Source organism: Martes martes (genome assembly GCF_963455335.1).
Source record: "Martes martes genome assembly, chromosome: X".
In the NCBI taxonomy this organism is placed as follows: Eukaryota; Metazoa; Chordata; class Mammalia; order Carnivora; family Mustelidae; genus Martes; species Martes martes.
The window spans coordinates 35,119,932-35,132,375 of record NC_137897.1 but is presented as its reverse complement, the minus strand read 5'-3'; the positions used below and the strand labels follow the sequence as shown (position 1 = coordinate 35,132,375).

The 12,444-nt window shown below is 39.5% G+C and overlaps 2 protein-coding genes across 3 annotated transcripts in view; one reads left to right on the top strand and one right to left on the bottom strand.

The window, feature by feature from the left end:
- CASK (calcium/calmodulin dependent serine protein kinase) overlaps positions 1–12,444 on the top strand; it is a 342,806-nt gene that overhangs the window by 172,861 nt on the left and 157,501 nt on the right. The window lies entirely within an intron of this gene.
- Positions 4,663–5,673, bottom strand: GPR82 (G protein-coupled receptor 82; the record flags this gene model as incomplete). The annotated part of the gene is made up of 1 exon (XM_080794873.1): positions 4,663–5,673. The coding sequence occupies one exon, from the start codon at positions 5,671–5,673 to the stop codon at positions 4,663–4,665; it is 1,011 nt and encodes a 336-aa protein (XP_080650999.1).

Here is a 12,444-nt window from a genome sequence, read left to right as displayed (position 1 = left end):
CCCACAGGCATTAATTAAGGCATGCGTGTCTTCTTTTTTCTGTCCTCTTCCTTTTATTCCTCATTTTCTTGTGAGAGGATACGAAAACTTTCATTATGTTTAACATCTTTCTCATTTCTTCCTCTCACCCCGAAATTAAAAGAACTCTAGAAAGAAATAGTGCAGTTGCCAAGGTAAATGCAAAGCCTGGCTCCTTGCCTGCCTTCATTGGCTCTATTAAGCATTAAGAGTCAGTGGGTTTTTCTTGTCGCCCCCCCAACTCCTGGAGACAGCTTTACCCTACGTCACCTGGGCGTGGAGAGACGAAGCGTTCTTAGACCTTTCTGTGGCTCTGACCTACTGACATCCAATTTTAATAGCTGAAGTTGAAGTTACACCGCTTCTCTAAATGCAAATGGCCATGCGCACAGTTACTTTCTGTTCTGAGTGGGACCTGTGCCCAGGAGGTTTGGGGGCTTGGTGTCAAGTTCTCAGAACTGTGCAAAACCCCAGAGCCGTGACAGTCATAGACACTCAGCCAGAAGCCTCCACCCAAGCATTTCTGCCTGCGCTTCCTTGAAATGGTTTTCCTCCTAACTGGTGAACACGCCTGGCTGCTCTTTGGTCCCCTTCTGTTCTCAGTTCCTCTTTCACCTGCGTAGGGCCAGACTTGATAAACAGGTGTTCATCACATTACACTAGTTGCTATGGCATTATGGATTTCGTACAGTATTTCTTCCCCTATTGTGCTTGGTTGCTGACATTTCTTCTGTGTCTCTTACTCCAACTTCCAAGAAGTCCCTCATATTGTATCAAGAAATTGAAATTCTCATTAAAATGAAAACGTGGGGTTTTTTTAATTCTTTATTATAAGACGCACAGATTCATCCTCTGCATTACTTTTGCAAGATTGAACATAATGCATGGTTAGCTTGAATGTGGGATTTTAATAATTGTACTTAGAAAAATGTCATGAATTATAAGATCTAAAATTTGTCTTGTGTTTCTAACTGCCATGCTTCTCCTCTCCCACCCCACCCTTCCAAAAAGAAATCAGCTCCTCGATTTAAAAAGAAAAGAATGAGGGGCGCCGGCCTGACTTGGTTAGGGGAGCATGCAGCTCTTGATCTTGAGGTCATGAGTTCAAGCCCCGTGTTGGGAGTAGAGATTACTTTAAAAGAAGAAAAAAGAATGCCTGTGTCTTTTGCTTATTAGATGTGAATTCTTTCACCGCTGCTGTCCTTGTGAGCCAGGGCAGCGAGCACGTATGATATGGCCAAAGCGTTTTCTCCTGTCAGGTAGAAAACCTTTCTAGCTGTCGTAACTCTTCCCACCAGTATCAATTCAATTTGAATTTGGGGGCAGTCAGAGGAAGGACCATGGCATTAGGCGGTAGGGTTGAAATGCTTAGCAAATTACCAGTGTCCCTCTGTGCTGCTTTTGCAGTTTGCCAAGCCAGATTTCCTTTCAGCTTGTCTTCTTCCCACATTTGTTCCTGACAACCCCCACACTGCAGCCTGCAAGGCCAGGGATGGGCTGGGAGAGTCCTTACCAAATAAAGAAGATTGACATCTTCCCCTCCCACCCCCACCCCCACCCCCCCCAGGAAGGCGAAGCTCTTCCAGGTTGAGTAGTCTATCCATAAGTTTATTCATCTATTCTTTTTTTTTTAAGATTTTATTTATTTATTTGACAGAGAGAGAGAGGTCACAAGTAGGCAGAAAGGCAGGCAAAGAGAGAGGGGGAAGCAGGCTCCCCACTGAGAAGAGAGCCCGATGCGGGCCTTGATCCCAGGACCCTGAGATCATGACTTGAGCCAAAGGCAGAAGCTTAACCCACTGAGCCACCCAGGCGCCCTGCTCATCTGTTCTTAATGGTTGTGTTCCCAATGAGTAGTTTGAAAACCACCTTAATGGGAGTGTGTATATGGAAAGGATAAAAGGGAAAACAAATATTTGTCGTGCCTGTTTTCTGTAGTGAAGCTTGTTTGGCAAACAGGCTGACATTTGGGGCTTCTGCAATTTTGTTTGGCTATAACCCACGCATTAAAAACCCTGTTTTTCTCAAACAAGTGGTTGCCAGAGGGCAGGGGAGTGAAGGAATGGGTGAAACAGGTGAAGGGGGTTAAGAGGCACAAACTTCCAGTTGTTATAAAAGAAACTAGTCATGGAGATGAGAAGTGCAGCATAGGATATACAGCCAATAATATTGTAGTAATGTTATACGGTCACAGATGGTGGCTACACTTACCGTGATGAGCACTGAATAATGTATAGAATTGTCGAATCAACTATGCTGTGCACCTGAAACTAATCTAACATACAACATGACATCGTGTGTCAAATATTACAATAAAAGTTTTTTGAGCACAGTTTTTCTGAACTCCACACTTTAAAGGTAGAGTAATTTAGAAAGTAGTATTTCCTCTAAAATATTTACCATGACATTAAATGGTCAGTTTGTCGATTACACAAAAAAATTCAACATGTTTTACAGTTACCTGTTCAGAAAACTATCTGTGTTTTGAAGATGAGCATGGTGATAATAAGCTCAGGACAGAGAATTAAAATGGGAATTTTCTATCAGAATGAGTAACTTAAAGAGAAATTGCATACCTCTTTTCCTCTTCTTCAAATATTTGATAATATTTTTGATAATATTTTATATCTTTTACTTAAAATTGTGGCAAGACAAAGTGATGTTTTTAATAATGATCTTTAGAGGAGATATACATATAGACATAGATACACACACACACACACATATGGTGAGATTTAATACTGTATCACTTATGTAAAATGAAAGCAATGATTGGACACCTCTGTTTACAGCCAGCACTTAGGGAATCAACCTAGAGTTCCCAGGTCTGCCTTTGTGTCCGCAAATTAACCTGCCAGAGATCAGATCACAGCTATAAAAGAATAGATGTACCCTGTAAACATTTGAAGCCAACATGCATTTTCTTCAGACTGTTTTTCTGAACATTTTCTTCTCTCAGTTAAGCATTGCACTAAAAGGGGGGATATTTACTGTTTGTTTTCTATTCTTTTTTAATGAAAATTATGCAGATGTGTTAGAAGAACTTCTGGTGACATTGAACACATGGCTCTTGGGGAATCTGTACAAGTGTAGTTTCTACATTTTTAATTCAGGAACAAAACATGCTATGAGATTAAAGACTTGGAAGTGCTATGTGAACTTACTTTACACTTCTTTCCGAGCACCGAAGAAATGACCACGAAGTGAATAAATGACTCTTTGAGCAGTCTCTGAGGAAGTAAGAGGTTACCATTAACATTTATTCAACTTCAGTTTCATTTAACTGTTTTTGTCTGGCTCTTATCTGAGCAGATAATGCAAGTACCGTGGGTGTAGAAATTGAAAGCAGAGTACAGCTCAAAAGGCGCTTATGATCTTTTTGGGAAAATAAAACACATGAAAAAATGTTTTTTTAATTAGACTGTGTATAGCACAGAGTATAGTCCCCATCATTTATCTTGCTGACGAGACTACATGAAAGAAAGAAATGACCGAGAAATGCTTACTGTTTAAATATTTATTTAGGTACTGGAGAAAATTGGGGTGACTTATCTATGCACTTCAGGTTTTTCATCAGCAAATTGGCATCCTTTATGGTGGTGATGATTAAAATACATGCAAAGCATATAAGCAGAGTGTCTGGCACATAGCAAATGCTTAGTGAATGACAGCTACTCAGAATAGTAACATCATCTGATTTAATAATAGTACCTATGAATTACATAGTATTTTTACGTTCTGCAAATGATGAAATTAACACTTTAAGAGGGTAAGTAGTTTACTGAGAATTCTCTGGCTAAATAAGAGCTTCAGGTAGGATTGAACCCAGGGAATCTAACTCGAGACCAATCTCTCAACAACAATACTATTATACTGCCCTTACTATTCATTCATTTATTTGCACAAAAATTAATTGGACATATCTGCATGCCAGATACCATTTGTCATTAATTACATTATTTATATTGAATACAGAGGGAAATTTACAAGATGTGATGAAGACAGGCATATAATGATATCATATTTGCTCTTTATTTTTACCAAACCTAATCCAAATATTCAAATATATTTATAAAAACACTGGCTTAATAAATATGGGAATCAATGAGTATTGCTTCTCACAGTAAGATAATCAGATGATACAAGATAATGCCTTTATAAAACCTTGGATTTTTACACTCTGCTATTCATACATCTGGATAGGACTTGAGCGACATAATTTTTACTTTTTTTCTTTTACTCATTTTTAAAGTTACCAAAAAACACTAGCCATAGATGGGCCCTTACACTGCAACTACTAGAAAGCAGAAAAGTTATAAACCATTTGCTGCTTTATCCTACAGTCATGACCTGTTGTGTTTTAAAGGAAAGCATACACAGTTGAGTTTAAAGAGAAAATGGTCTTTTGCTTTCATATGCAGTGAGATCCTTTTAATATGCTTGACTTTTGCCTCTGAGAGGCTCTGCCATCTCAACCTGCAGTATTAGTAGAGCTGTAAAATGAATTTTATGATTATTTCTAAAACCGAAGAGGTTTTCCTAGTGTCTGCTTTCAAGCAAGCTGTGACCTGTTAATCATGTAGTTCAATATCCCTAGTAGCCATATAAACACTTTTCTGTTTGGTGGTGTTTTATATTCAGAAGTCAACTATAGGCTTGTATATGTGGGGATTCCGATTTTGTAAAGAAATTATATAGTGTCTTTTTGAACGTTTTATCTAAAAAAAGAAATATAATGGGGTCTGTGCTACTTCTAGCTGATGCAAGACAGGTGAGGACATTTTTAATTTCAATTAAATAATTCAGTTGCTGACAGTTCTCACTTTGGTGTAGAACATAAAAAATGGGTTTAAAAATGCTGTATGGAAGGAAGCAAACTATTAGTAGAATCTGGATGACCAAAAGGTGCCTTTTCACAGAACTGTAAGTCAGATCTTTCTCCATAATGGATGTACAGGTCCTTATTTTTCTCAGATGGCTGACAAAAGAGTAGTATGATGTTAGTACGACTAAAAAGGAAAATCCGATAAATGTGGTTCCAATGAGGCCCGCGGTCTGCGAGATCATGGCTCCTAGTTCCGTCTGCCGGTTATAGCACACATTCTCCTCTCCTTCTGTAGCCTCTACAACTGAGTAGTATATGATAACTGGCATAATTATGCCTAGTACAACTCCCCATATGTAAACACACAGTTTTCTAGCAAAGTTGGGCTGGCGAAATTTTTTCAGTAAATGGCCATAAAATACTTTCTCGTAGCAAGAAGTGGTCTCTTGTACTGAGTCCTTTTTCATTAAGGTAGCATAGCGGCTTATGGCAATCCAACTTAAAATTAAGAGGCTAACAAACATACTTACATGCATGGATAGAGTTCCCAAAAAATTGACCACTGTGCATTGTGCAGATCGATACTCCCATTGAGAACCTTTTAGGAAATAGATACCCATGAAAGGCATGGCACTGCACACAAGTAAGTTTGCAGTCACAAGATGTGCTAGGTAGATGTGTGTTGATGTTTTCTTGCCTATCTTTGTTAAAAATACCCATTGAGAGAGAGAATTTCCAAAGAGACCAATGATGCAGAGGAAGGTGTAAATGATCGGCAAAGCCACGGAAGAGATCCTGGATGGTTGAATACATGTTGAATTGTTGCTCATTTATATCAGATTTTCTTGGAATTTTGTCTCAGGAGCTAGAACAGAATGGCAGATATTGAATGTTAAAATTATAGATGGTATTTAAACTGAATAGTTTTTTAAAAGCATTGTATGAAATGAAATAGTAATGTAAATGTATTGGGTGGAAAGAGAGGATATAGATGCTTTCTCACCTTTTCTAATCACGGTTGTCCAGTGGAACTACAAGTAAGACTTGATGGTGGACAGTACCTTTGTCTAAAAAATGAAATTTGATACCAGTAGTTAAAGGCCTCAGATTTATCATTCTTTGATTTTTTTTTTGCCTAGAAAGGTAATTAAAATATTTTAAAGCACATGCAAGCAATACATACTGGCCAAAGGGAAGTGTTACAGAAGTATTTTGTGGCCGCCCTAATACTTAAGACTTTTAATTACCACTTTAATTGTACATAAAGTGTACGTAAATGCTTTTCAAGATGGCTTCTCTCCAGGATGAGGTTAAAGCACCCTCTGTAATCTAATACCCTTAGAATAGTGTCATTTTGCATTTCAGAAGTAAACTTAATTCTACACAAATACTCAGACAAGATCCTGAATCAAACAGAAGGCAAGTATAGTGACCAAGGATAGACATCAAAATCCCAAGGTCTTTGCCAAACGACATCGGAAATTTCCTATTTCAAATATTTAATGTTAAACTACCATACTTCAGTTTTTTAAAAAAGTTTAAATTCTGTGTGAAAACTGTAGTTGCTATGCTTGTTGGTTAGAGTGCCCTCATGTGTCCTTGTGTATAATTTTAGTGCCTTGGTTTTTCAGAGAATATGATTTTTTTAGAAGACATTTAATCACAACATAAATACAGGCATGGTTTTTGTTTTTTTATGTTTTATTTTTTGTTTTTAAGTTATTTTTTTTGTAGTAATCTTTACACCCAACACGAGGCTCGAACATAGGATCCCAAGATCAAGCATCACGTGCTCTTCCGACTTAGCTAGGTGCCCCATGTCTTATTTTTAAATCTTTTTTTTTTATCTTTCTTGCATCGGATGGTACACAGGAAATGTTGAAGAGTCACATACAAACTCTCTTTCATTATTCTGTTCATTCCTTATTTCTTTCAGGTGGGAATTACAAGTTATTGGATTCAGGTCAAGTAAGAATCATGAGCTTTATTCAGAATGTGCCACATTTCTCTGTGTTTATCACCATAGCTTTCTAGGTACCACATTCTCTTTCACAAAAATCTAGAGTGGGGATTCTTTAAACCTTTTTTTAAATCACATTCGGTCTTTTGATAAACACAAAAATGTTGCCATGGATCTACCTTCATATATGCCCCCAGCCCCTCAGAGCTATTTCACTCTGCCCCTCTTCAGAGTCACAGTTTTAAGTTTTGCATCATGGATTACAGAAATAGGGAGGGTTTTTTTCCAAATATGCTGTTGGAATTTTTAAGTAATTTTTTAAACCAAGCAATCCCCACACAAGGGATTTGAAAAGCGTGAGGGTCTGTACAGTGCCTCTAGCTTCCAGTACGGAGACCCTTTACTAATGTCTACCAGTGTCTATCATTTTATTTCTTTGCAATTTTTATTTAGAAAACAGTCCAGATTCTTCAGAGTGAGTATGTATCTGAATGCAGTGCAGCCCAGCAGATTGGAATCTGGTTGCAATTAGTGCACTGTCAGTTGTAAATATATAAAGCCTAATCCATACTGATTTAAAACCAGTCAGATAGAGAGTGAAATAAGCCAGTTTATTTCCTAAGAACAATTGATTCAATCCAAGTAGGTTTTTTTATAACAGATGGAGCTTCCAGGGTGCCTGGGTGGCTCAGTCAGTTAAGTGTCTGCCTTCAGCTCAGGTCATGATCCTAGGGATTGAGTTCCGCGTCGGGCTCCTTGCTCAGTGGGGAGCCTGCTTCTCCCTCTGCCTCTGCCCCCGCGTGTGTTCTCTCTCTCTTTCTTGGTCAAATAAATGAATAAAATCTTTTTTAAAAAAGGCAAGAAAGAAATGGAACTTCCTTTTATGGTTATAGTAAAGAAAAACACTGCCCCTGCCTTGTGTAGATATGCATTATATACTAAAATCTGAAAAGGTAATAGTGCTTCTGTATTCACAGATCATATTCCCCTTGTTTCAAACTAGCTCACCTCAGACAGCATCTGCCACTGCCTATTACTGTCACCTCGCTTTGCTATTTCACACTAGCAGATGCTTCCAAACAAAAAGGAGGGAGAAAGACTCTGATGATCAGTTTTCAAAATTTAAACATTTTAGTCCTGTTAGAGTTTTTACAGAGTTAACTTTTAAGCTAAAAGTAAGTGATCAGTCTTACCTGCACAAGTAGTTTACACCAATCAAGGCTCTGTTGTTCAGGACAGGGATGCCAAATTTCAGACTTAAAATTCTCCGAGCATCCAGTATCTTTCAGTTCTAGTCAGCGCGACCAGATTCTTGCATGACACCAACTACAGTGAGGAGAAAAAGGAAATTAAACAGTATTGAAGAAATTGAATAGTTATGGTAAATGTAGCAACTACCTCTCAAAAAAACCCCTCATTTCTCTATTTCTGTGGTGGGAGGAAGTTGGTGGACAATATATATATTGTACTTCCTTATGATTATTTCATGAACCAGCTCTACCTCAAGGAGCTTTATATTAGCATGCTTGGCTGAAGTTAAGTTCAAAGGTTTAGTCCCCATAGCTAGTTTTATACATCACAGTGGTAGAGGGAACCACTTCATACTCACTCAAGAAAATATTAGTACAAACTTGTCTGTAAAATCGCTTGTGGATAGTTCATTTGCAGTTCATCTTTATCAAGAATAAAAGGAAACAAACCCAAAGTTTTCTTACCAGTAGCAGCTTACTGAAATCATATCACAGAGCTGGAATAGAACTCCATGATCGTCTATGGATACAGACCCTTCATTTTAAGGATAAAGAAGTGAGTGAGATCCAGGGTGCCTGATCTGAGGGTGGCTCAGTCAGTTCAATGTCTGCCTTCCGTTCAGGTCATGATTTCAGGGTCCTGGGGTCGAGTCCCACATCAGGCTTCCTGCTTAGTGGGGAGTCTGCTTCCTCTGCCCCTCCCACCCACTGGTGCTTGCCCCCTCCTCCACAAAAATAAATAAAGTCTTTTTTTTTTTTTTTTGAAAAGGCAAGAAGTGAGGCCCAGTGTAGCACACTGTAAGTAAATACAGACTGCACTTGAGTTTGGGTCCCAACTCGGTTACCAAGTGAACTAACCCATTCTACTTCCAACTGCCCTGTGAGCCCCCATTCAGATTCAAATTCGTGTCCATGGTTTGGAGGATTTCATAAAGGCTTTGGGGAATCCCAGGAAGTGCCAGAATCTGAAGACCAAATATTCCTCAGATAAAATGAATAGTTACATCATGCTATAAAGATGCCAGTTTTATATATAGGATCGTGCAACGAGTCTACGAATTAGTAACTAACTGAAAGCTCAGGGTACAGCTGAGGAGCCAGACTTGCGTCACACGCTACCCTCCGTTGTGTAGTGAAACCACCAAGAGGGAGTCAGAGAATGGGAACAGAAATCTAATTTCATCAAACTTGAGCACTTCAGTTATCAGTAAATCTGCATTTAAAATTAATAGAAGGACCTCGCCATTTCTCATAACCCCCAATGTGTATCTTTTTTCGTGTTGATTGCATAAGTCCTCCCTACTGTTTGCATAATTGTTCTCTGTAAAACAAAAGTGAGAACTACTTAAGTGGATTTTGTTCTGCTGCTGTTCATCTTTGTAATGCTTGCCATCATTTCATTAAGGACAGTGACTTGTCCGGGGTTGTATGGCCATGGACTGCACAGTAATTTGGCCTCTCTGGAATTCCTATTATTTTTACTTCATCAATTTCTCATGTCCCAGGAAGGAATTACTTAGAACAAAAACCCGTTTGAACTAATTTAGAGAAGAATGGAAGTGGAATGCTGTTTGTAAGTGATTGAGAGATCATTTTAATATTACCACTTTGAAGCTTAAGCCCCTTTAGTCAAAAAGAGAGAGAGAGAGAGACGACTCTTGCCCTCCCCTACCTTTCCTCCATTGTCCCCAGACTCAATAAATGACAGCATCACTTTCTTGTTATTCAAGCCCAAAACCTAGGAATTATCCTGATTCCTCTCTTTCCTTCACATCTCACATCCAGTTGATTCCTGTAGCTTCTCCCACCACCACCAGTAGTAGCCACACTTAATGAAAGCTTATTATGTGCCAGGCATCCTGGTCTGTGTTTTGTCTTATTTCATCTTCACAATACACTGTGAAATAAATAGTACAAAATATATTCAATTTAAAGGTGAGGAAAACAACCTCAGAAAGGTCGCATAAATTGCCTAAGATCATGCAGCCATCTGTCCTCACAACATGATGACTGGCTTACATACACATACACACACACACACACACACACACGCACACACATACACACAGCAAGTGACTCAAGAAAACAAGACCATAGGTGTAGTATCTTTTTTTTTAAAAATCTAGTCTCTGAAGTCAGCACTGTCACTTCTGCAGTATGTTCTTGGTCACACAGAACCATCAGTGATTCAGTATGAAGAGGTAGATAGCAGGAGACGGTGATCATTGAGAGCCATCTTGGAAGCTGGCTACCACAATAAGTCAGTCAACCATTGGACTAGGGAAGAGTCAAAAGTACTTCTTAAAATGTCTCTTGATTTTTAGTGCTCTGTATTAAACAGTGCAGTTCATTTTTTTAAAGATTTTATTTATTTATTTGACAGACAGAGATCACAAGTAGGCAGAGAGGCAGGCAGAGAGAGAGGAAGGGAAGCAGGCTCCCTGCTGAGCAGAGAGCCCAATGCGGGGCTCGATCCCAGGACTCTGGGACCATGACCTGAGCCGAAGGCAGAGGCTTTAACCCACTGAGCCACCCAGGCGCCCCAGTGCAGTTCATTTAATGAGTATTTATTGAAGTTCCTAGTATGTTTCTAGTGGTGTGTGGAAGTCACAGAAGTGTATTGGCCACAGGCTAACATAGGGTTTCCGGAAATTCAGGAGCAATTCCACAAGCAAGCCAAGAATTCAGATTAGTAATGTGATATGTGATAGACTTTAGATGCTCTGCAAATTAGATAGAGGAGAAAACAGTGAATCATAATTTTTCTGGAAGGTCAAAGGAGCTAGAAGGAAAGGGAACACATGCTAAGCTATAATTCTGTGCTAGGTAGGGACTGGGCAGAGTGTTTTACATGTAAGAACTCTAACAATGGGTGGTAGAGGTTCCATTTCACGTGTGAGGAAATTGAGTTTCAAAGAGGTTAAATTGCATGCCCAAGGCAACACAACAAGTAAATGAACTTGAAAGCATGTGTATTTCTTTTTTTTCAATCTCTTCCTCTGCCGTTGAAAGCAGAAATTATTGGCCTTTCTCAGGGGTCAGTTAGTTGTACCTGGTAGTACTTATGGTAAGTAAACTGGGGTCAAGTTTTGAGTACTTTTTACTTTGTTCAAATAGGGCTTCCCGTCCTACGCTCTAAGGTAGCAGAATTGACTATGGGAGAAATCAAGTCCGATTTTCTAATCGTTGAAAGCTTTGAACTTTAAGCTAAGTTGTATCTCATCGATAGCAGTATAAATTCTTTTTGATGCAATTTTTGAATTCCTTAACTGAAATATAAGGAATTTTCTAATTTATGTTTTTCTAAGAACTACTACAACTGGTCGAAAAGCATAAATGTCAGAGCATACAAAATTAACCAAAATACAACTTGTCAGGTGGAAATTGTTCTCTTTGGTTTCTCATTCATCTTTCCCATCCACACCCTCTGCAAGGTTCAGCTTCTGTTATCCAAGTGCAAATGCTCTTGTCCAACACTTCTAATTCTTTCCTACATCATCTGCCAAATACTGATGCCCTGGGTGTTCTGCTCAGACCCTTATGATTTACTTCTCAAGGTGTTAGAGTAGTTCCCCCAGAATACAAGCCCTGCCTTGTGTTAAGTTTCCTGCTTTTGAGATACTTGTGTGTGTGACAAGGCAATGTTTCACTCTGGCCCCAGAACCCATTTGGAGTCGTTCAGTAAGAATGGTTCAGAGGGCAGGCAGGTGATAATTTATTTTGACAGTCTGTGGTGAGCTGTATACAGCAAGGGTGCACGAGACTTTTCCTGACTCACAGGGATTATAGGGGTCAGGAGTAGGGTCCCTCATCACTTTCCATCAGAGCCAGAATGCAAAGGACACCTAAGACACATCACTCATACCTGAACCTCATTGCTCCAGCTACACAATTATTTTAGGCTGGTGTCAAAACTAGCTCCAGTTCGCCTTTTTGAGTACTCTTCCTGACTAGTCCGCGGTTCGGGCCATCGGGAGGCCGGTGTGCAGGCAGAACAGATAGGCCTCACACAGTCTGTGTTAGCACATTCAAAAGATAAGTGGTTCTCCAAAAAAGGGGGGGCTAGTGGAAGCCTTTTATCCAGTTCAGTGCACACCCGAGACAGTGGTTACCTTGAGGAGTGAAACACAGACCTTTGACTCAAAGCTGTGGTTTGTTCAAGGCTCGCTGAGCCTCCTGCTCCCTTCAGGATGTGGTGTCTAGCCACAGCCCCGTCCCCACGGCGCCGCTCGCAGGCCTTTGCTGCTGCTCGAGCAGCTGTACTTCAGGCCGTCCCACCCTTAATCAGGGTTTCAAGAACTTCTACTTGGAAGAGCTGATTTCTCAGCATATCGTGGGAGTATCTCCCTCAAGAACTATTTTTAAAACAGCAGAAATTATAGTCCAGAGTT